General features: G+C 39.7%; 1 protein-coding gene across 1 annotated transcript; it reads right to left on the bottom strand.

The window, feature by feature from the left end:
• Positions 1 to 5,146: 5,146 nt before the first annotated feature.
• C5H12orf40 (chromosome 5 C12orf40 homolog) lies at positions 5,147 to 21,704 on the bottom strand. The gene is made up of 13 exons (XM_053978595.1): positions 21,247 to 21,704; positions 19,344 to 19,383; positions 17,143 to 17,278; positions 15,717 to 15,849; positions 15,154 to 15,220; positions 14,514 to 14,714; positions 12,506 to 12,612; positions 9,450 to 9,973; positions 9,132 to 9,204; positions 8,410 to 8,470; positions 7,769 to 7,829; positions 6,970 to 7,052; positions 5,147 to 6,444 (listed from the first exon to the last, which is right to left on the bottom strand). The coding sequence occupies exons 3-13, from the start codon at positions 17,243 to 17,245 to the stop codon at positions 5,851 to 5,853; spliced, it is 2,007 nt and encodes a 668-aa protein (XP_053834570.1). The 5' UTR covers positions 17,246 to 17,278; positions 19,344 to 19,383; positions 21,247 to 21,704; the 3' UTR covers positions 5,147 to 5,850.

Raw genomic sequence — 21,704 nt, 5'->3', positions numbered from 1 at the left:
ATCTAAATCTCTCTGAAAAGCAAGGGCTTTTTTCCCAGGACTCAGATTCATAGGCTTAGTCTTCAGTTTTTAATTTTTTTTTTACACTTCTTGAGTGCTGCAGTGTACTTTAATTGCCTAATCTATCAAAATTGCATATATACAGGGAATTAGTCCCCATTTCCACGGCCAGCTCTCTGTTTCCAGCTGCATCCACCAGTTTGTGCATGGTGACAAGGCACAGGAACAGGGTGAGCCAAGCCCTGCTCTGCTGGCACATCCTGCCCTTCTCATTAATATGTGGCATTTTCAGCCTTCCCAGCCCCACAGCTTTTCCTTTTCAAAACCATTTCCACAGCTGAGGCTGGTAAGACCCTGTGTCACCATCCAGCTGTCACCAAATCACACATACAGATTTTCTACCTGAAGCCTTCACTCAGGGTCACTCAGCATAGCTGTAGTTGCAAAGGGGAGGCTGTTGGCAGTTATGTAAGGAGCTGTCCTGCAAGTGCCAGATGACTTCTCCATCCCTAAAGTGGCAGTTGTGGCCTGCAGCAGGTGGCCACATCCCCACTAGGAAGTGATGCCTTGGAATAAGTATTGCCATGAAATTGGTACTTGTTCTAACATATTCATGGTGAGATGGCATCAAAACTGTCTAACTGCTCCCAGCGAGCTCCTTCATTGTTCAGGATGTCTGATCAGTTGCCCTGTCACTGGTTTGTCACAAGATGTGACTGCAGTCAGTCAGTTTCATGCTGTATGGCTTCTCCTGTGCTCTCCCTGGTGTTTGAGGTACTTATAACCTGGAGGTTGGCTGAGGGGGCTGAGGGAGAGGTAGATGCCCGGTGAAGCTTTGGAACTAAGCTGGAGCTGGTGTCCCCACTGCTCTCCTCTCATGGGCTGCTAAAAATGATGGGAAAAAGTCAAGAGCAAGCAAAGTTTTTGTAAGCTGGGTGAAGGCTAACTGCCACCCCCAGCCTGGTACCAGATGAGATAGCTTTTGTATTCTCTTTATATGTCAAGCTTCCTTGTGGCTGGTGGGATTCACAGGGATACACTGGGGGCATTGGGACCCTCACAGTTCCTGGTGGGAGAGTGATGAGTGCCCGTAGTTAGTGCAGCCCAAGGTTGCAGGGCTGCTGGAGGAGCTCGGTGGCTGTGCACTGCAAGCTGGTGTTGGGGTGAAACACTGCTGCTCTTCATTGCTGCACAGAAATGTGGGTGAGGAGAGGCAAGAGAGGCAGGAGTTGTGCTCTAAGGAGGTGGAGCAGGGCAGGGCAGCAGCAGCACCCAGCCTCCCTCCCCATACACCTACAGCTCCCCTTCCTCCAGCCTCAGGCCCCTGCCTTGCTCTCAGCGCAGGGAGGAAATGGCTCAGGCTGTGGCTGCCTCCATCTGCTGCAGGTGCTGTGAGCAGGCACAGCTTCCCTGGAGCCCCCTACCTGGCAGGGCTTATTCCTCCAGCCCCAAACTGGGTGTTGGTGATAGCAGCTGGCCGTGGCCCAAAGCACCCTGCTCCGGCTGGCCTGGCTATGAGTGGGGCTTGCACTGGGCAAGCTTGGAGATCCCTGCCAACTTCAGCTGCTTTGGGGCTCTCCAAAAATTCATTTGTTTGCATGGAGTGCAGCTTCTCTGGAGAGCAAAGCTACTTACAGATCTCCTGTTTCCCAATAATGACTCCAGCCCAGGAAATGAAATAAATCTTCTGCAGTAAGACATATTGGTTTGTGCTACGATCAGCCACAGGTCTGGGTCCTTGGGCCAGGCCAGCACCCATGTGCTGAGTGTGACACTGGCAGTAAATCACAGCACTCTCTCTGCAAACGGGCACAAATAAATTGTTCATTTGGACATGTTTTCTCTCAGCTCTGTTAAATAATTCAACAGGCCTCTTTGGGCCTCCTGCCTTATCTTGACTCACTCTCCACCCCTCTGTGTTTGGGCCCAAGATCCCCCATCACCTCCCACAGAGCAGGTGTACCAGCACCCTCTGCAGCCGCACTGTGTGAGAGCTCACCTCAAGCTGGTCCTGTCAGCTTGCACATCCAGAGGGCTGTGGCACCAGAGCAAGCGCCATCAGGATGTGGAGTCACTGCAGTATGGTTGGAGAGGGGGCAATGTTCAGTATTCAGCACAGAGTCAGGAGACCTGGCTGGAGTTCCACATCACCAGCCCTGGAGAAGCAAGCTCTGATTTGGGTGACTTGGATTGTCACCTCTAACCCGTCAGAGGCTGTCAGGGAGAGCGGGCTGAAGAAGCGTTGCCGAAAGGTCATTGACTTTCATGAGGACAGAGTAGGCACTGAATGCAGAGAGTTAAATATTTTTTTCAGGAAACCTCATCCTCCCTCAATCTCCTATCTGTTAAAACCCTTAAAAAGCCAATTCACAGTTTCTACCAGAGAAATAATTACTAGTATGAAGATTTAAGCCTCTCATTTCCTATAATGATAATCCTTCATGAAAATGAAATAAGAATTTCTACAAAGTTTGGAGAGGCTCTTGGCAGAACATCCAGCAACAAACTGCCCATTAATGACCAAACTTCTTTTGGTGCTTGCCCAGAAAACCTTACCTTGCAGGTTACTGTAATTAGAGCTGATTTTGGAGGGAAATTAAGTTACAAGCTGCTTATTAAAACTGATTCTGACTGAAGCTTATGGTAGTATTTTCAGTGAGAGTCTTTCAATCTCTGTTTAGAAGCATTGACTGCCACCGATAAACAAATGCTCCTGTGTTTTTGGTTAGTTAAAGGTACCCTTCTGTCCTTTTCCCCAACAAAATTCTACTTATAATTGATGCTTACCAAACAGTTAAAGACGTGTATTTCCATGGCCTCCCTGGAGGTTCAGCATGCTGCCAGGAAGAATGGCATGGATGAAAAAGGGGTGCCTCTGCCTAAGCTGTTGCCTCAGAGAAAGCTGGTGGTGCCTGAATGCATTTAGTGAGATGACAGTCATTACTGTAGACTACAAATATTGATGGATTTATAGTATCGGCTGCTGAATTATCAGCTGAAGAAAGCAGTTTGAGGTTACTACTTGCTATTAAACCAAACTCAGCTCTTCCCTGAAGTCACAAAAAATCAAGGGAAAGAAAGCACCCAAGCAGAGGGGCAGACTGGTGCTGAGCTAAGGATAAAGCACAGGCCTCTTTAATTGCAATAATAGTAATGTAACTACTTTAGAATACCTGTCTAGTGGCTAAAAAGACCATGCAGCCTTAGTTGTCATCATTGCCAGCACACAAACCACCACAAAGATAGTTTTCTTTCTTCTGATTGCTTTGCAATTACAGGTAAAAATGGGAATGTAATTTGAATTTATATACTTTCATCCAAAGGCTTTGAAACATGATTATCTACAGTGATTGATATCCCAAGTGGTGAATTATTGCATTAGAGACATATATGCAGCTCTTATGTACAGCCAGTCAGAGGGTGAGTTTCTGGCACTGAGCAGTGGAATTTCACTGCAGTCCAGGCTAAAACATGGCTGGAACTGGACAGATTGTGAGATCTTCTGTATCAGTGGCTGAAGTGAAAATAAGCAATAAACACTGAGAGGCTTTTAATGATGATAAATATGAGCAATAACTTAATAAAGAGCATTTGAAACCCCCTACTCATACATCCATATGGTGCAACTGTCCCTCTTTTCCCATCTCCATTCCAACCTGCGTTCTTTGGCCCTTAGGTTCATAGGCACAGACTGGGAATATGTCGGCTCAGAGGCCAGCTCTGCAGATCTGGAGTATCTTCCTGAATGTGGGTAGCTCACTTCAGTGTAAAACTAACCACGGCTTAAAAGTCCCAGCAACAATGCCACCATCAAAGACATCAGGAGCAGAATCTCCACTGCAAGTCAATGGCAGTTCATCTCTGTTTGAGTCACCAGCACCTCTCTCATCCAGACACCAAAGAACTCTTTGGCCATCAGGCACTTTTACATCTGCTGGGGTAATAAAACACCTTTAGTCTAAAGCATACAGTGCTGGAGGTTTTAGCTATTATGTGCCACTCTCTGGCCTCTGCCACTGTGTATTGCAGGCTGGTAGGCCAAGTGCGTTGGGGACACATCAGCTGGGAAGCTGGACACACACCACTGGAAGGACTGGCAGGTATGTACCAGGTGTGAGGGACTGTTGGGAAAGCAACATTCAAGCCAGCATGGGCTGCTGCTGGTGTGGCACCATCTGAATTGACTTTGTCATACTGAGTGAAAAACTATGCTTTAGAAACCATGGGTAACAGCTGAGCTTTCAGAAAATCATAGCTGTTATTCAAATAAATTATATCTCCTGTGAAGAAGATTGCAGCTTAAAAAAAAAATAGGGAGTTTGCTTTGACAACAAATTGAGGCAACCTAAAAAAGAAAATCTGCTTATGTCAAGCCTTAGGAAGTGGGCAGTGAATTGGCTAAGTGATAGTTACATGGTTTAGAAGTCTGGCTGTGCAAACCACTTCCTATGTATGCAATTTATACATATAAAAGACAATGCTATTTTCTTCCAAGTACAGAACAGTCCACTGAAATTTATGAGCTGCTATTTTAAAAAATAGCACAGCCATAAACCTACAAACTGTTGAGGAACGTAGACCTTCTTTTAAACACGGTTCTTAGCTTAAAAAAAAAAAAAAAAAAAGCAGCAGCAAAACCAGCCACTAGTTTAATGATGAGAACAGAGACAAAGAATGGTGACGAGTCTCATCCAGGCTGAGTGACACTCACCCCTTCTACAAAGCATAGAAAAAACCCTGACCTGGTGGGAGTAACGGCAGTGAATCTTTTAACAGCAGATGCCAAGGGGAAGGCACAACATATTAAACTTATAGAGGCAAATCTCCTGTTCTGTCTGAGAAAGTTTCCAGCATAGCTTTTTCCCAAGCCCAGTTTGTGAAGAGGACCCCTGCATGCAGCCAGGTGGCTAATGCCAGCACAGCATATACACTATGCCAGCACAGCATGTACATATGTATATGCATATATATGTACACAGACAGGTTTTTATATATATACACACAGATACACACACACAGTTAAGATAGAGAAATATCTGTATAGAAGTGAAGGTGTATGGAACTGTAAGTAGATGTTAGCAACAGTGAGTCTCCCTGACACCTTTACCAGGAACTTTTTAGAAGGCAAGAATATAACCTAGAAATATTATTATCAGAAACTTTTATTTGTTGTGACTTGTAGCTTCACATAAATACTGAAATGAAGATGCAAGTAGTTCAGATTTTCAGTTCGCAGACAGAATACAGAAACACGTGGAAGATTTTTTTTTAGATTAACAGCCAGAAAATAAATGAATGAATCTGCTGTAGAAAGAAAATTGAGCATTTAAAAAATTTAATAAATTAGCTCTTTTAAAATTACATTATATTCTATGTGTGCAGATGTACATTTTCTGTTTCCCATTTTTGTGTTTAGTATGAACACATGACAAAGGCAAGTTTTTCTGTTAAAATGGGTGAGAATCAGACAATGGCTCTGAACTCAGAGCCACACTAAATTTTTTTTGTAGTAGAACAACATCTTCCCAATACCTTAAAAGAAACATAGTCAATAAATTCTAAACTAAAGAATCCTACAGATATATGATGAGGAAATCAATATAATTACTAATGTTTTTATTTACTAGGCTATTGTAAAATCCTTTGTTAATAGTTGAACTATCTATAGAAACCCATATTTTGAGATAACAGTAGGTAGGCAGAAACCCATAATTATTGATAGTTAGAGCAAACAAACAGTAAAAGTATATTTTGCCTAACCATGCTAGAAAAATCAGAATATGCCAACTGAATGAAATACACTGAGAACAGGACAAAACTATTGTGTTCCTAACATGGCATTATAGTTGATCACTGCTTATCTCTCTCCTTCATTTTATCAATGTAGCTCAGCACCTCTAGAGTCCTCCTGCCAGCCACACTCAGGTACTCGGTCTCAGAAGAGAAGGCGTCTGTCCCAGCCGCGCTGCCGGAGCCCGCGGGCTGTGGCACCTCCCGCACTGGCTTTTCTGAGGTGCCAGCAGTGCTGGGAGGAGAGACCTCGCCTGGGCTGCGGGCAGCTGGGAGGGCTCCCCCACAGCTGCACACCCTCAGGGTGCCACACTGGGTGCCCACATCCACCTTCTCTACAGTCTGCGACCAAACATCGCACCTGGTGCTGCTAGTGACATGCTCCCTCTTAGAGGCACGGTGTGATGGGCCCTGAGACAGAGCTGTGTGGGTTTTATTTTCGTCCTCTGTGACACAAAAATTAGAGTCTTTCTCCTGAAGATTGTTTGCTTCTTTTCTACCCAAAGTACTGCTGGGCTTCAAAGCCACACTTTGGGTATGAGAGCTCTTGGGGGCCTCTCTGCTTGCTGAGGCTGAGAATAGGTTGGCAACATGTGCCTTCAAGGATCGTTCATTCAGATATTCCTTAGTTTTGGCTTTGTCTTCCTCTTCAGACTGTTTGAACAGAATTGTACAATTGTAACTGTTCAAATAGTTCAGTAACTAAGGACTAAAGTAATGACTTGCTAATAGCTAAGTGAAATAAACAGAAAGGCCAGAACTGTCTGCTTTTGATTGCAGGTTTTTTCGTTCCTTCTCCAAGGATGGCTCTTGGTGAAGAAAAGGTGGCCAATGCAGACCTCCACTCTCACATGCAATTTATAATCTTACACCATGGCATTTTTGTGTTCAAGAATGACTGAAAACACAGTGTGTCAAATCATTCTGCTTTACAGGCATGTAATGTAAGGCAGCTATACATACAGGAAGAGCATAGTATATTGCTTAGCCTCTTCCCACAGTCATGCTATGTAATTCCATGTCAAACTACTTACGAAAATTTACAGCTCATAATTTCTTGTCTTCATCACACATGAAGTTACCTCGTACAAAACAAAACAAGATTCCAGATACATCCACCACTCAGGCACAGAGATGTGATTCAAATAAAGCCCTGCCAGCCCACAATGATTTACTCACTGTGTCAGGACTAGAGCTCAAGTAGCTCTCAGTTTGCCTTGGAGAGTAACTGTGAGACTGGCTGCTGAGTGGTGACTCCACATCTTGAAAAAGTAGATGGAAAAGAAAGAAAAGGTTACTCACTGAACAATCCCCAAAGATCCAACTCTCAAGTACAGCATATAGAATTAAACATTACTATTTCTGATGCAGTTTTAAGATACTGTTTAAAGAACAAAATGTTAGCAAGGTCAATCTAGTTCTTAGTGATAGTTCTTCTCTTTTCACATGTTAACAGAGGTTGTGAGATGGGTCCCCCAAAACCTCAGCTGTGCTGTTAATCAGCAGCAGAACTGTGCTACCCAAAAGGAGGAGGGACTCTGGAGAGCACAGCCTGCAATAGAGCACAGCAGACTCCATGTGCACACTGGCTGCCATACAAGTTATATATTTCTCTCTTGGAGGCCCCTGAGAGATCTTCTTCTCTGAAATGCAGCCAGCACAGCTGACACTACAGCTACTGAGGGAGTAGGAAGGATGTAGGATTGCCTCGCTTACTCCCCTCGCTCTGCCCACATGTGGAGTGACAGCATATAGTCTAGTGGAAGAGAATATCTCATCAAGGAAAAGCAAGCACAGCTAATTCTTAGTTACCTGGTAATGCTAGTTGTCTTTTTACAGTGCTGTGTGAATCAGAAATACAAGCCCTTATCAAAGTTAGCATCCTAAAAAGATCATTCTCCCTGGTTTTAAAAGTAACTGTTTCAGTTTCACATGTAGAGAAAACATTTTTAAGTGATAATGTATAAATAGTACTAACCCATCTCATGAAGATATGAACTCAGTCCAAACTTATACCCTTTCTCTTGTGCTGTTGTGAACTGTTAAAAATAGTAAGTAAAGTAAGTAAGTAAAAAATAAAAGGTATTAATAGTGAGGGTTCAGCTGAATCAGCATCTCAGGTTAAGAGAGGAACATTCAGTTTCTGTATTACATAAAGGAGTCACTGCACTGTACCACAAATTATTTTAAGAGGTATTTTTACCCCCGAGTAGCACCATATGTGGCTTCTACAGGCTTCTACGAGCAAGACATCTGAAACATTTTTATGTGTATACTGGCACAAAGCTCCTTTATAATACTGAACATCCTGCATATAATGTCTGGGCATTGCATGCAGAACCTGATCCTAAGTGTTGATGGGTAACTTACACAATGTCTTTCGGGCATCAGCTAAAGTGTGAATGAGACCATGTGAACTGTGGACCTGTCTATCTGAACTAGCAGCAGTTCTTTCTGAATTCCATATATAAGCCATGATGGAAAAGAAGCTTCCATGGCAGTTAATTCAGTGAAGCTATATTCAGTTTCTAACTGTTGTGGACAATCCTTCTCCATCCCAAATGAATCATGCAAACAGTCGGTTTGACAAAAAAAAAAACCCATATTTTTAAAAGTTACCTCTTCAAATACAAAGACATGGTTCTGATTCCAGGCTGATTCTTTCACAGACTTGTTGTCACTGAGGAATGCAAACACAAGTTCTCTGGTAAGTGATTTTTTCCCCAATATTTTTATTTTCTTTCTGAGTTAAAGTCCTTACGGTGACTTTTCAATATTTACTTTGTCTTCAGTAGCCATTAAATGCTTCCCACTACTGAGATAACTGGACTTATCTCTGAACCTGAGATTTAACACCCAGAATATGTTTATCATAAACTTCATTTCTGTTGAAATGCAAAATGGAATTGAAGCAATGACAGGAGATAGTGTTGTTTTGTAAAAGGGAAGGTGCTATATATCAGCCTTTGAAAAAGAAGTCTTTAGTAAAACACAGAGCATTCACATAGCCCAGAGAAGACGCTTGCTCTGTAGCCAGTGGAATAAGACAGAGTATTTTAGAGGAAAAGCCAGATCAACAGCTTAACTTCAGGATCTTCAAACTGCCCCATGAAACAGTATTTCTGTGTGCTTATTATGGGCAGATACACAGAGGCATAATGGGCTTTCCTGTGCATAGATTTATTCACATTGTACAGTACTATTTTAAATGAGTAAACTTGAGTCCTCCGTAATACTGTTTAGAATTTTGCCTTCTTGTGCTCTTAGCAGGATTTCTCCAATTCAGCAAATTCTCCGCAGTTATCACTGGTTAATAGATTGGTAATTTCCATAACACTCACCTTTTTTTTCTTGAATAGTTCTGCACATTCTCCTTTAAGCTATTCTGCTGATCATGGTGATAAGCAAATGTCTCTAAAATTAAAAAAAAAAAAAAAAGTAAACCTTCATTTTGAAATGCAATAGAATAAACACAATTTATGTAAAAGTTTCTGTCAAGTTTTTAAAATAATTTAAATAGTTGGATTTAAAATTATGTGACTGCATTCTGAAGACTCATGATGTATTCATTGAAGCAGATACATCTCTGGTTATGAGAACATATGTCTTTAAAAGGAGAATAAAACCCAGAATATATGTCCTTAAAATATGACACGCACCAATTTTTTCAAGGTTTGCTCTTCTTTCTTTCTTCTCACAGGGCATGAAGTAGTGCTGTCCCTCGTGACAGTTCTGCCGGTGTGTTTTATGAATTGCACTTATTTCCTTGTAGCTTGTACTTGACACATTGTTGCTTTTAAGGAAAACCAGTTCTGGAGCTGTGAAAATGCCTTCAAGGTGTCTGTCTACAGAATCTTCTTTTGCATTGATTGCAGGATAAACCCTTCCAGTGTCACAAGAATTATTTCTGTTGGTAATTTGATTTTGAACATCAGGAACAGTGAAAAAAATGTCATTATTGCTTTGGTTAGAAAAAGGATTAAAATGCTTTGTGGAAGGATTATTATGGATTGGTTGACTCTCATCTTCAAATAGTGCCAGAAAGGAACAACCACTTCCATCTTTCAGTTCTGCAGTTTCTTTTACAACATGAAATATTGGTTCTTTTATTCCTTCACAGTTTTCTGGTTCATTACTGGTTATTATCAGTGGATTTTTCCTGGCAGAATTCATGTAGTCTGGCCTGAGGGTAGGCAATGAAGTATAACAGGGGTAGAAGAGAAAAAACGTTTTGCTGAGTACACAAAGCAAAATACTGTTAACACAACACTTTATGATAATTTGATGATAAAAATAGAAAAAACTTCACTGGTCATTACACTTGATTTTGTCCTCAATATACAGTATTTCAACTGAAAAAGTGTGTATTTTATTATGTTTTATATCTACTTTATGGTAAGATTGATTTAAAAGGGGTTCTATTTCTTAATGTCTCCAAATATACAAAGCCATGGAGCACATCCTCCTGGACAGAGAATTGTCATTTATAAAATCAGCCACAGAATGTCACTGCTGCTCCACCAGCTGACCAAAGGTGGCCACATCGGGGAGAAAAAGAAAAAGAGGAAGATAGTTTCTTCCATTCATAGAAGTAGTTTGTTTAAGACTATATTTCTCTTCCATACTGAAAGCCCATAACAAGTGACTTTCATTTGTACTTGAAATCAGTAATCCTGATTCAGCACAGAATTTTTCTGTTCCACTGTCAGGAGGCCAGTCAGACATTTTGTTATGCCACTACTTCCCTACCCCACTTCTGAGAGTAGTGGTTTTGAAGATTTTATCATGTGAGCATTATGGACATGAAAACAATCATGGTTTCACTAACTTTATGATTAATCTAACATTTTCACTGGTTTGTTTTCCAGGCTGGATATGCTGACTGACCTTTCAGAAACTGAGCAGAAAGTTGAGATTCTTCTGAAAGACAGAGATCTGGCAAAAAAGGCCATTCAAAAAAAAAAGCTCTTTCTTTAAAACATTCTGAGCAAGGCTATCAACAGAACTTGAAACTGAAATGTAGTACAGAAAACTCTTACTGGAGAAAATGCCTGGGGTGTTTTGATCAGCAAACTTGGAATGGAATAAAGATTCTGTGGAACTTAAATGAGAAACTAGTTTTCTCTAGTTACAGAAACCTCACCAGAACAGTTTTAGAAGGCTAAACACACTAGAGTTTATTTCAGAGGATACTTGGATAGATCTACATGAGGAAGGTAAAATCATTTTGTGAAGCAATTTGGAGTCTTTCTCAACTCCAGCTGAATATTTTGTTATGCAAAATAAAATTTAAGAGTAGATGAGGAAATATGACATGAAAACTTTTAATTAATATTTAATTACATTGAGGTGCCACAGGTCTCAGAATTATGCACAATGATTACATCATCAGTATGTTACATTAAACAATTGTATAAATTGACATCCTACTTTTCACATACAGTGAAAGAAACTCCCTTCACAGAATTGTAATCTCTTGAGGTATAAGAATTTATGGCTACAATGGATGAAAACAATATAAAGACAATACAAAGAAATGGATCTGAAGAGCAGTTGGAAAAGAGATGTTGTTAATGACCCATGAATGGGTAGAAGATGAGAGGATGTGACATAAGCAGATATGTGATAGCTGGTGGAGAAATGAGAGATGTAGGTGATATAAGGTTATTTAGGGCTCAGTGTAAATATATTAATTGGGAATTCGCTCAGATGTACAGCAAGGTGAATACTAAGCTTATTTTAGGTTTTGCTGGAGAAAGCCAGGAGAAACCACAAGCAGAGTGGAAGTTTAGGTGGCTGATGTGTTTAGCTATTATTTGGCCAGTAATTTTATGGGTCACGTGATTCCCCAAGCAAACAGGCTGCAGGCACTTCAGGAACAGCAAAATACTGTATGGTCTTTTTATGTCTCTATCCAGCCAAAGCTAGAGATGGACAGGAACTTTCAACCAAATGGCAGACTTATGGAATAGGAGTAAAGTAAGATTAGCTATGTAAGACCTCTAGGTCCAAGGGAGAGCCTCTGGAAAGAAAATGAAATAAATGAAATAAAATGTTCAGTACGAATGAGTCTGGCCCTAAACCACCTGTGATTTGAAACCACCTGTGATGTGAAACCTGTGATTTAATCTGCACATACAAAAAGAAATGTATTCTTGATTTCTATCCGTTCCTTTAAAAACAAAGTGTATATTCTCATAGAAGTATTATTGAATCAATTATAGGGAAAAAAAGAAAGCTACAGTAGGATCACATATGAAAGAGAAGGAAAGAAAATTATTTGTTCCTGGAATCCCTAGTATAAATAATGCAGGTGCAGATGCTCAATTGCTATCTTGATGCAATCTTTGCATCAAGATTGTCAAAAAAGCACTTGCAATGCTGCCTAGAACTAATAACACCTGGGGCAGCTTCCCCCTCCTCGTGGCCTCTTAGTAAATCTGTGCTATCATTCAAGGTGAATTCAGCAACACTACTGTGTCTGTGACATTGCAAAAAATAGATCATGGTTCCAAGTGCCTACCCAAAATTCAGATTTTGCTGCTTTTCAGCAAATTTAGATAGCTTTGTATGTTTGGTATTTCCATTTGATTTCAATTTCTATTTGAAAAACTGTCAATGAAAAAAACAAGTAGCAATAAGGTTCCAAATTTTAGTATTTTTCTTAATTAAACTTGACTGTTATTTTCCTCATTAATGTAAAATCACTGCCTACCTATCAAATGGCTTGAACAGCTCCTGAAGCACTGTATCAGACTTCCTGAAAATACACTGGCTTGGAGGTTTGGTATTCCAAGGGTCTTGATCGAAGCTGTTACCTGGCTGAGAAAACAGCAGAAGCTGTCAAACTGTGAATATACGTAATTGTTACAGTCTTTAAAACTTTCATCTTGGGTTTGCAAACAATATATGTATTTTCCCACTATTTTATTTATTTATATCTTTACAGCAGAAGCCCAGACCTCCTTACAGCCCCATTGTTGCCAAACAAACTTTAGCCAACAGAGCTAAACTTTGAGCATGACAGTAACAGACAGTTTTTTCTCATCCTATTTTCCATTCATCTGGTTCATAGCTGCCCATTTTGGCTACTAGAATCCCATAGGAAACTTCATCAAAAGCCTTCCTAAAGGTAAATAATGCCTGTTCTTTCCAATTCCCAGAGCTACTAATTCCATCACAGAAAGCAATTGGGTCCTCCAGGCATAGTATGACCTTGGAAAATCTGTGGCTGTTTGCAGACACCTTCTTGTTCCTCATGTACCTTGAAATTGCCTCTGGGAGCTTAGTTCCTTAATCCTTCCAGGGACAGAGGTGAGATGATCATGCTTACATTTTTGCAGATGGACAAAACATTTGTGTATTTCTTCTCACTGGGAAGTTTCTCTGATCACCACAGCCTTACAAGTATGATAAATATCTGCCTTGCAGTGATGTTATCCAACACCCTGAATATACTAGGTTGAACTCTGTCCAGTCTCATACATTTCTATATGTCCACGTTACAATGCATTCTCTAACTTGTTCCTTCCCTACTGGTTCATTCAACTCTCCCCAACTCCTGACTGCATTTTAAGATGAGCCAGAGAGCAGATCTTGTCTGAAAAACTTGAAGCAAAATAGTCTTGGAGTACCTCAGGCTTTTCCATGTCATTTTTCACTAGGTCTCAACTCACTTTAGCAGTGTACAGCATTTTCCTTTCTTTGATGACACACCTGCAGAAGTCCTTCTTGTTGTTCTTCTCACCCATTGTGATTCTCAGCTCTGACCATCCTAATGCCACTGCTCCAAGCTGAGGGGATGCTTCTGTCTCCTTTCTGCGTTGCCCATCCCTCCATGCACTCTTCCTCTTTGCATTTGACCTCAGTCAGGGGTTCCTGATTCTGCTAAACTGGCCTCCAGAATCTAATCATTCTCTTGCACATAGAGGTGGACTGTCCTTGTGTTTTGAAAACATATTTCTTGGGCTTCTTTTTTCTTCAGGTCAGCTTCCTGTGAGTTTTGGCCTACTCATTCCCTGAACAACCCATTATCTCCCCTCCTGAAACTCTTCGAGCATTTCTTCCTCACTTACCTCAAGACTTCAGAATACCATTGGTGAAACACATATTTTTTTTTATTATTTCCAATGAATAATATATTTGCTAAAAATAAAGCATATTATATTTGCTATCACTTTTCTAAGGATGATTCTTTTAAAAATCACAAAGTTAACAGAAAAAAACATTAATATGCATCAGAACAAATAACTTTCAACTGTTTCTTAAAAGTAAAGAGTTAAACAGCAGAGCACTGAAAATACTGTAAGAACTGTGTTAATCACTGAGACATTAAAAGATAAAAAATCGGGTCATGGGATCACCTGGGATCATGCAACACTCAGTTACACTAACTGTATGTTTAAGAAAGCTGTATTTCTAACTATTATTTCAGGTTTCTTTAACCAAATTTACAAGCCAGAAACAAAAGAAATCCACCAGTATGTGACTAATTCTCTGTCTGCAGATATCAGCAACACTGAGAGTTTAGTGAATAAAAGCTCAAGTTAAACTTATTTCCGAACAATAAAATAAATATATTTATATATACAGAATATTCATTGCCATCAGCCTACAAAAATGATGATCAATCATAATTACCATCACCATTACACTAGTTTTACACAACAAATAAATGAAAGTTAGTTTAAAGTAATTCCATGGAAGCCAAACATTAACCAAACCTGGTTTTGCAGCTTCTTTTCATAGATCTGTTCCCAAATGTTGCCCATTTGTTTTGTGTTGAAATTTTCTTCTGAAAGCTGTGTACAGTTAGAGAACTGAAAACCAGAGGAGGACAACGGACAAGCACTAAAAACTCTTGCCATATTGTCTTCATTTTCCATACTAGAATCAACAGAGCCTAATTCCATTACTTGTGACAGCTAGACAAAACATAACAAAGAGATTTTTTTATTTATCTAAAACTGTTTTGATTTAAGCATAAAGTTCAAAGTAATCAAGCCATTCCATATATTTTACATCTCTGCACATAAACCACAAAGAAAAGAAAATTTTCTATATTCTGATATGACTTTTCACAAAAAACTGAAGGCAGTAAGGGCTTATTTCAGGGAAACATGTAAGTAAGTACATAATTTGAAGCATGCACACAAATGCTATCCTAAGGAGAGATGGATATAAACATATTTTTAGCTTTTTTTCAATAAATATATAAGAAGCAGCAGGAAAATAATTTATCAATATAGTCTTAAAGAGAAAGAAGACTTTATGTGTTTCAGTATCCACTCTTGGAAAAATTACTTAAAAATACAGTAATTACTGCACATTTTTAATCTTATATCATAAGAACAATAAGCTTACTTTATGCTGGTATTTTACTTTTTCTGAGAGATGCTGTCTTCTGCTGTCCAAAACTTGCTTTTGTAACCTTGTAAAATGAATAAAAACAGCCTATGAAATACAAGATCCAAAAGATTAAAATATTCTGAGTATAAATTTCAAAATAACTTAGGAATATTTTTCCACATATCTTAAAACAGCCTGATTCTTAGGCGGTTATGAGCAGCTTGTCTGTGAGTTGGTCACTTTAGGGTGTCCAAAGCTGGATGGGAAAACCGTGTAAGTAGGTAATAATGTTTGAATAACCTGCTCCTTGAGAAAAACTTAGTATAACTACCAGGCATGAGTACAGGCACATAACCTTTTTAAAAAAATCGCTCCGCTTCATGTGCAGTTTTTTATTCAGAATTCATTAATTACTTTCACAATAAGAGTATCACTGGAATAATAGGAGTGGTTGTGAAACTTCCCTGTTTACAATGGTATATTTATGTTTTCTTAACACCCCAAATATTAAGACTATAATGAAATACCTCTCCCAGAACCTCACTATTGTGTAACTATTGCCTATTTTATACAAGTACCTGCTCTGGAGATCATTTAAGTTTGATTTATGTTGTGTACGCAGGGGTGATGTGGGAAGCTCTAAGTTATGTCTCCTGATAGGTTTTTGTTCATCTTCAGTGATATCAATGTGGACTGGCCTCCTCACGTTCTCTGCAATGAATGTATTTGTTATGTCAGCGCTGGGCTTGGAGATTCCTGAATTTTCATTAGAGTACAAAAGCTGTTGTTTTATATTTCTTAATCCATTTAAAACCATATTTGTTTCTTTCTTTGCTACTAACAATACAAAAACTCTATTCTTAATGGCACGATAGTATAAAATTATTGAGTCAGCCCCTGCATGCGTACAGAAGGCTGCTGCCTTCCCTCAGTCACCTTTTACTCTTCTGAGCATAGGACAAAAAATGTTCCATAATCTGGTTTATGATTCTGTCACAGATTACAAGAATCATAGAATCACAGAACCATTTAGGTTGAAGAAGTGCTTTAAGCTCATCAAATTCAGCCATTAAACCAGCACTGCCAAGTCCACCATTAAACCATATCCTTAAGTACCACATCTACATTTAAAGAGCTAGGACTCAAGTTTTAGTCATGTTTCTCAAAAAGTTTAATAATGGATTTTAAGAAAAATAATCTGGGTAGAACTGACAAGACTATTCCAAATGCCTCTAAAGTTATGAAAAAGGAAATGGATGGGAAATGGACCCACTCAACAGCAAAGAGGAAAAGAAATGAATGTGGGGTAAAATTAATGAATAGAATAGGGAAGGTAATAAGTGTGTGCAGTGGTTTAGAAACAGTACTCTCCAATTTAGTGTTCCCACTGAAACACTTCAAACCATGTGCCACTTACTCCTTCTCCCTTCTCCCTCCTTTCCATCTCCCTCTCCCTTTCCTTCTCCCTCTCCCCATCACTCTGCAAAGGATGGAGAGAAGAATTGGAGGCACAAAAGGTAAAGATCATGGGTTGAGATAAGAACAATTTACTGGAAAGAGCAATGAAATAAGAAATTATATTCATAACAGAGTGATGATTCACAGGCAGGTGCTCACCACAGGGAGCACAACGTTCCCTGGCCACTTGCTTCCTACTGCCCCACTGGATGGGACTCCTTCCCCTGTGCATGTGAGGAGGTGTAGAATCACCTCAAGGTCCTGGCCAGGCCTGTCCTGGCTACTGCAAACATTCACCCTGGCTTGGTCTGGAACCAAGACACTGCACAAGGCTTTAAAGGTGAAGTAGGCAGGAGCCAAGGTTGTTTGATTCCTCTTATGCCCAGACTTTTTATTCAATCATCATTTTTGTATTAACATCAATTTTTTACTTTAAAAATAAAACAACATTTACTTGAGGTTTAAGATGTAAGTGGAAGAACAAGAACTAAAATAACAGCAGTTAAGAATAACTAATTCTGATGTGTCAGAATACCCAAAACTCACCAGTGCTGTCTTTTTTGGTTGATATCTGGTTAACCACATATAGATTAAGAAGATCCAAACTGACTGCTGAACTTTTAGGAGATGATACTTCCAGGAGCTTCATTTTTGACTTAAGTTTCTTTCTTTCAAAGTATTCCTTAATTTTTTGAAGGAGAGAATAACTTTTTGATAGAAGCTTCAACAACACATTACCAGTATAGGTAATTCTTTTGAAATTAGCAAGCAAGACTTAGCAAACTATTCCCAGTATAAAAGCACATGTTTAAGTATCTCTGAATTCTCATGCCCTGGTTGCTCTGAATTTATTTTTATTGCCTTGAAAAAGAATGCAAATATAATTTGGTTATATTCAAAATAAATCATTATTATCTTGATGCCAAAAATTTAGTCCTTAAATGCTCATTTCTCAAACTTTGTGTACAGCCACTAAAAGTATTTCTTAAAATAAAAGATACCAAATGTGGCAAGGACACAGTCCTAAAAAAATTTAAAGGTTCTTTTCAGGAAGCATATAAGATATGCAAATCTTATATTAAGCAAATCAGCAAGATTACATGCACTAGATGTGCCATCTATAATGACACAAAGAGTTTATCGTTTTCCAAATTTGTCTCTCTTGACCAAGAAAATAGTCTTCTGACAAAAAAAAGAAAAAGGCAGAGGAAAAAGTAAAAAAGAAAAGTCTCTAAGATTCAAGAAATTCAGAAAGAATTTTTGTTACAAGGAATAAAAAGAGATATGATTGACACTTTGAATATATCAGGACAATAATACAGGAATCAAGCCTCTCCATTTTGCAGACTATTAATAACCATCCTAAAATCATTAAGTACAGCAGATGAATAAATAAACCCAGTAAGATTTTCTTCTAAACAAAGTAAGGATATTGAAAACTGAAGGCTATGCCAAAACAAAAAATAGCATTGGCTTTTCTTCTGAAATGTAACCCCTGTCATGATAGCAGGTTACATGTAACTAATATACCTAACATGTTTGGTATGTTATACTTTACATGTTGGTAACTAACTTTTAGTATAATTTATTATTATCTTTAGCTTCGTAGGATGATATTATCTATGGAAAATATTTGTTCTACAGTTAAGACTAATATCTTCAGTAAGGTAAAATCAACATTTCAAAATTCATGTTACTTTAGGGTCCACACCCCCAAAATGTAACCACTTCCCTTCAGTGTTTTTTCCCCATCACCTCTAAATTACTAAATGACTAATAATTGTATAATGGCAATTAGAAAATTACCACTGTGTTTAGCAATTTAGTACTACATTAATAAAAACAATCCTGACTTTTCCTGTTTTCCCTCTCCACTGAAACAAATTACATAGTTGTAATAAAAATTATGTGGCTTAGACCAGTAATCCCTGAGAAAACAGAGAGCTCACAGGCCTCCAGGACACTGGAAAAGTGATGAGGACAAGCTGCTGATTGGTTCCACATTCCAATATATAAATGTTTTAATTTGAGTAATTGTCTCTGTAGAGTCAGCCTGTTTTTCCTCTACCTCTATATGCCTGTGCACCTGCTCTGGGTATTGGGGTTATCAGCTTCAGTGGTGTAGCTTCCCTATACAGCCTCTTTCTTCCCTGCTGCTGAGGAGGAAACTGACTCCACTTATTATGGTTATAGTCTTTTTCTCTTGCTGTTTTCTTTCTCTTTCCTGTTTGAAATGTCTTCTGCTATGCCAGGGATAAGTTTGATTTCCTTATTTCACTTTCAAATTCAAAATACAGATAAGCTGTCCTCTTTTTGCAAATGCCAGGAGAAGGACTTTAGTGAGCCTAACATATTTTTACATGGTCCAGAAGAATGGCTGTGTATGTGTGCATTGGGCCAGCTGACCACTGGTCATCACCTGAGACTTCAAGCAACCCCTTGTGTCCCCACATACCAACACAATATGGTAACAGAAGTAATCCATGAGAACCAAAACTGGGCACAGGCTAATTAATTAATTGATTGATTGATTAATTAATTAATTCATTCATTCACACCTTTTCTTGTTGTAATTCAGTTTAATAACTCTAGAACAAGACTTTTCCCCTAAAAGTAAGGGAAACACATTGTAACTCTTTAGCTACTGTTTTGAATCTCATTCCAAATGCTTTGAAAGTTTTACCTCAGTGAACCCACTAAAGCTTTTATATAACAATATAAAATCCAGTATGGCCGAAATGGTTTACCTTTTGTTTTCTCCTTTCTTGCTTTCATATGAGTCTGCTTCTGTAAAATGCAAATAATTATTATTTTAATTGCAAATGTATCATCTTGAGTCATGGCTTGAATTACTCATCAATGGTTCTGAGGTTTTAGGACACAAATACATTAATGTTATATATTATGTAATGTTATGTTATGTTATGTTACATGTTATGTTATATTATGTTTGTTATGTTTTAATGGATCAAACCTTCAGGTATTAAAGTCAAGATATCTCTATTGAAGTAATTTGACCGATCCCAGTTTACTCCAGTAGGGATAGGACCACATTCGATATTAGGCTACCAACACATTTAACATGAAAAAAGAAAACAGAAAAAGCTTTTAGTCATTCGACTTGTAATGCACATTTTATCAATTTGTAATTTCTTAAAACTTAAGAAATCTTTGTCAATATATTATTTTCTGCTAATTTTCTTTGTCATGCTGCAACATAGCTACAAAACAATATTAGCAAACAAAAGGAGCACTATATGAGCTTTTACATTTTGGGACTTTCCAGAATACTGGAGACCTTTTGTAAAACAGGAAAGCAAACTATATTGACACTACAAGTTGCTGTTGTTTGTGCAATATAGGAGACAGTTATACCTCCCAACTGCTTGTCTCACCTTTCAAACATAGTCTTATGTGAAATGCCTATAGGACTTGGTGTATAAAATTGGAAGTTGGGGTCACTGTTCAATGAGCAGAGTGAGCCTGGCTGCAGTCCTTAGGTCAGTAAGATTAGGACTTTTTGTGAGGAAAAGTCTTAAAAATATGGAAATACCATTCTTAAAAATATGGAATTACCTTCTGCTTAGAGTTAGAGCAAACTTTCCAAACACATGCATGTAACATTTACCCTTGCAGAAGGAGGAACCCAGTGATGTGTAGTTTTTCTGACACCTAAAATGTAAACCCCAGATTCACCCAAGGAACCCTGACAGATATGACCAGCAGCAGCGAGCAGCAGGTTGATTTGTATTTGCTAAATGTGTGCAGTACTCTTACACACAGTGTTTTCTCACAGAGGCTATGGGAGACAGGCATTTAGGACAAAGCTTGGGTTGGTGTTTTGGGTTTTTTTCCAAGTGAAACTCTCCCTTCCTCCTGCTTCACTGAGGCAACATTCAGAAAACTCAATTTGCTGGGAAGACTTTCAGATGGGTAAGGTGTTAGTTTGATTCTGCATAGAGCCTGGATGATTACCAAGCCGTGTTCAGCAATGCTGCTTCCCAATGGCTGACAAAATCTGTGGGGTTTACATTTCTAGTAGATTGGCAGAAGACACAGCACCCAAAGAAAGAGAACATAATCTTTTTTCTTTCTTTATCATTACAACTCAGTTTGTGATGTTTTACTATTTCAGTGAATCTCAATACCTGTACATTCTTTTCCCCAAATGGTAACCACTGCTTTTTGTGGGAGTGTGAAAAGGGCCTCATCCAGCCCCTGTCTGTGGAGAGACACTGAGCCCAAACGTGACCCCCTGCCTGGGGTGGGAGGGCACCTGCACCTTCTCACAGTCTGGCTCAGGAGGGGACTCCGGGGCTGTCACACACCATGGCCTGCTGGTCTGTGAGGGGACACCAGGCCTGAAACACACACACCGTGGCACTACTGTACCATGGAGAGACACTCATTTGGTCGCAAACACCACGGCTATGCCCAGTTTGTGAGGGGAAATGAGGCCTGAAACACACACCATGGCTGTGCTCAGTTTGTGAGGGGACACCATGGCTGCCACACACAACATGGCAGTGCCTGGTTGTGTCATCAGGGGGGTCATCAGGGTTGTTAAACACACCATGGCAGTGCCCAATCTGTGAGGGACACTGACACAGGATGGAGCCGTTTCTGTCGGCTTTGAAGAGTTTCACTTACCGACTGCCACCCACCCAGTTCATTTTCTGCTGCTGCGGAGGCAGGGAAGGAGGGCTGCCCTGGGTGCTGCTGGCACTGCGGGTAGGGGCAATGGCTGCCCCCGGGATGGTTTGCAGCCTCCCAGCAGGGCCACAGGCCCTTCTGCAGGGCCTCCTCCTCCCTGCGAGCACCAGGACAGCTGCTCTCCATGCCCCCAGGCTGGCAGAGAAGGAACTGGTGGTACAGGGATTGACAGACAAAGGAGAAGGATGCTGAAAGCCACGTGAGGCAGCTGATGTGGAAGAGGCGATGCTCTGGTTGCTGCTGCCCTTCTTCTACCCCTGGTGTTTCCATACAAGCTGCTGCCAAAGCCGTCGCCCTTTCCCAAGGGAGTCGTGAGCATCTTGTTGTCCCAAGTGAATTGATTTGTCTTTCAGGTCCAGCTCGTCTCTGCTACAACCACTGTGATTTTTAGGACA

The sequence above is a fragment of the Vidua macroura genome, chromosome 5 (genome assembly GCF_024509145.1).
Source record: "Vidua macroura isolate BioBank_ID:100142 chromosome 5, ASM2450914v1, whole genome shotgun sequence".
Lineage (NCBI taxonomy): Eukaryota > Metazoa > Chordata > Aves > Passeriformes > Viduidae > Vidua > Vidua macroura.
This window is presented reverse-complemented; position numbering and strand designations above follow the sequence as displayed.

What these genes read in the sequence shown, in the direction of transcription:
- C5H12orf40 (XM_053978595.1), bottom strand. Translation starts at nt 17,245, where the DNA reads ATGAAGCTCCTGGAAGTATCATCTCCTAAAAGTTCAGCAGTCAGTTTG. An exon ending in AAGTAAAATACCAGCATAAA is followed by an intron (nt 14,715 to 15,153) that starts GTAAGCTTATTG and finishes TGTTTTGTCTAG; the next exon opens with CTGTCACAAGTAATGGAATT. An exon ending in ATGTCTTTGTATTTGAAGAG is followed by an intron (nt 7,830 to 8,409) that starts GTAACTTTTAAA and finishes TATTTTTAACAG; the next exon opens with TTCACAACAGCACAAGAGAA.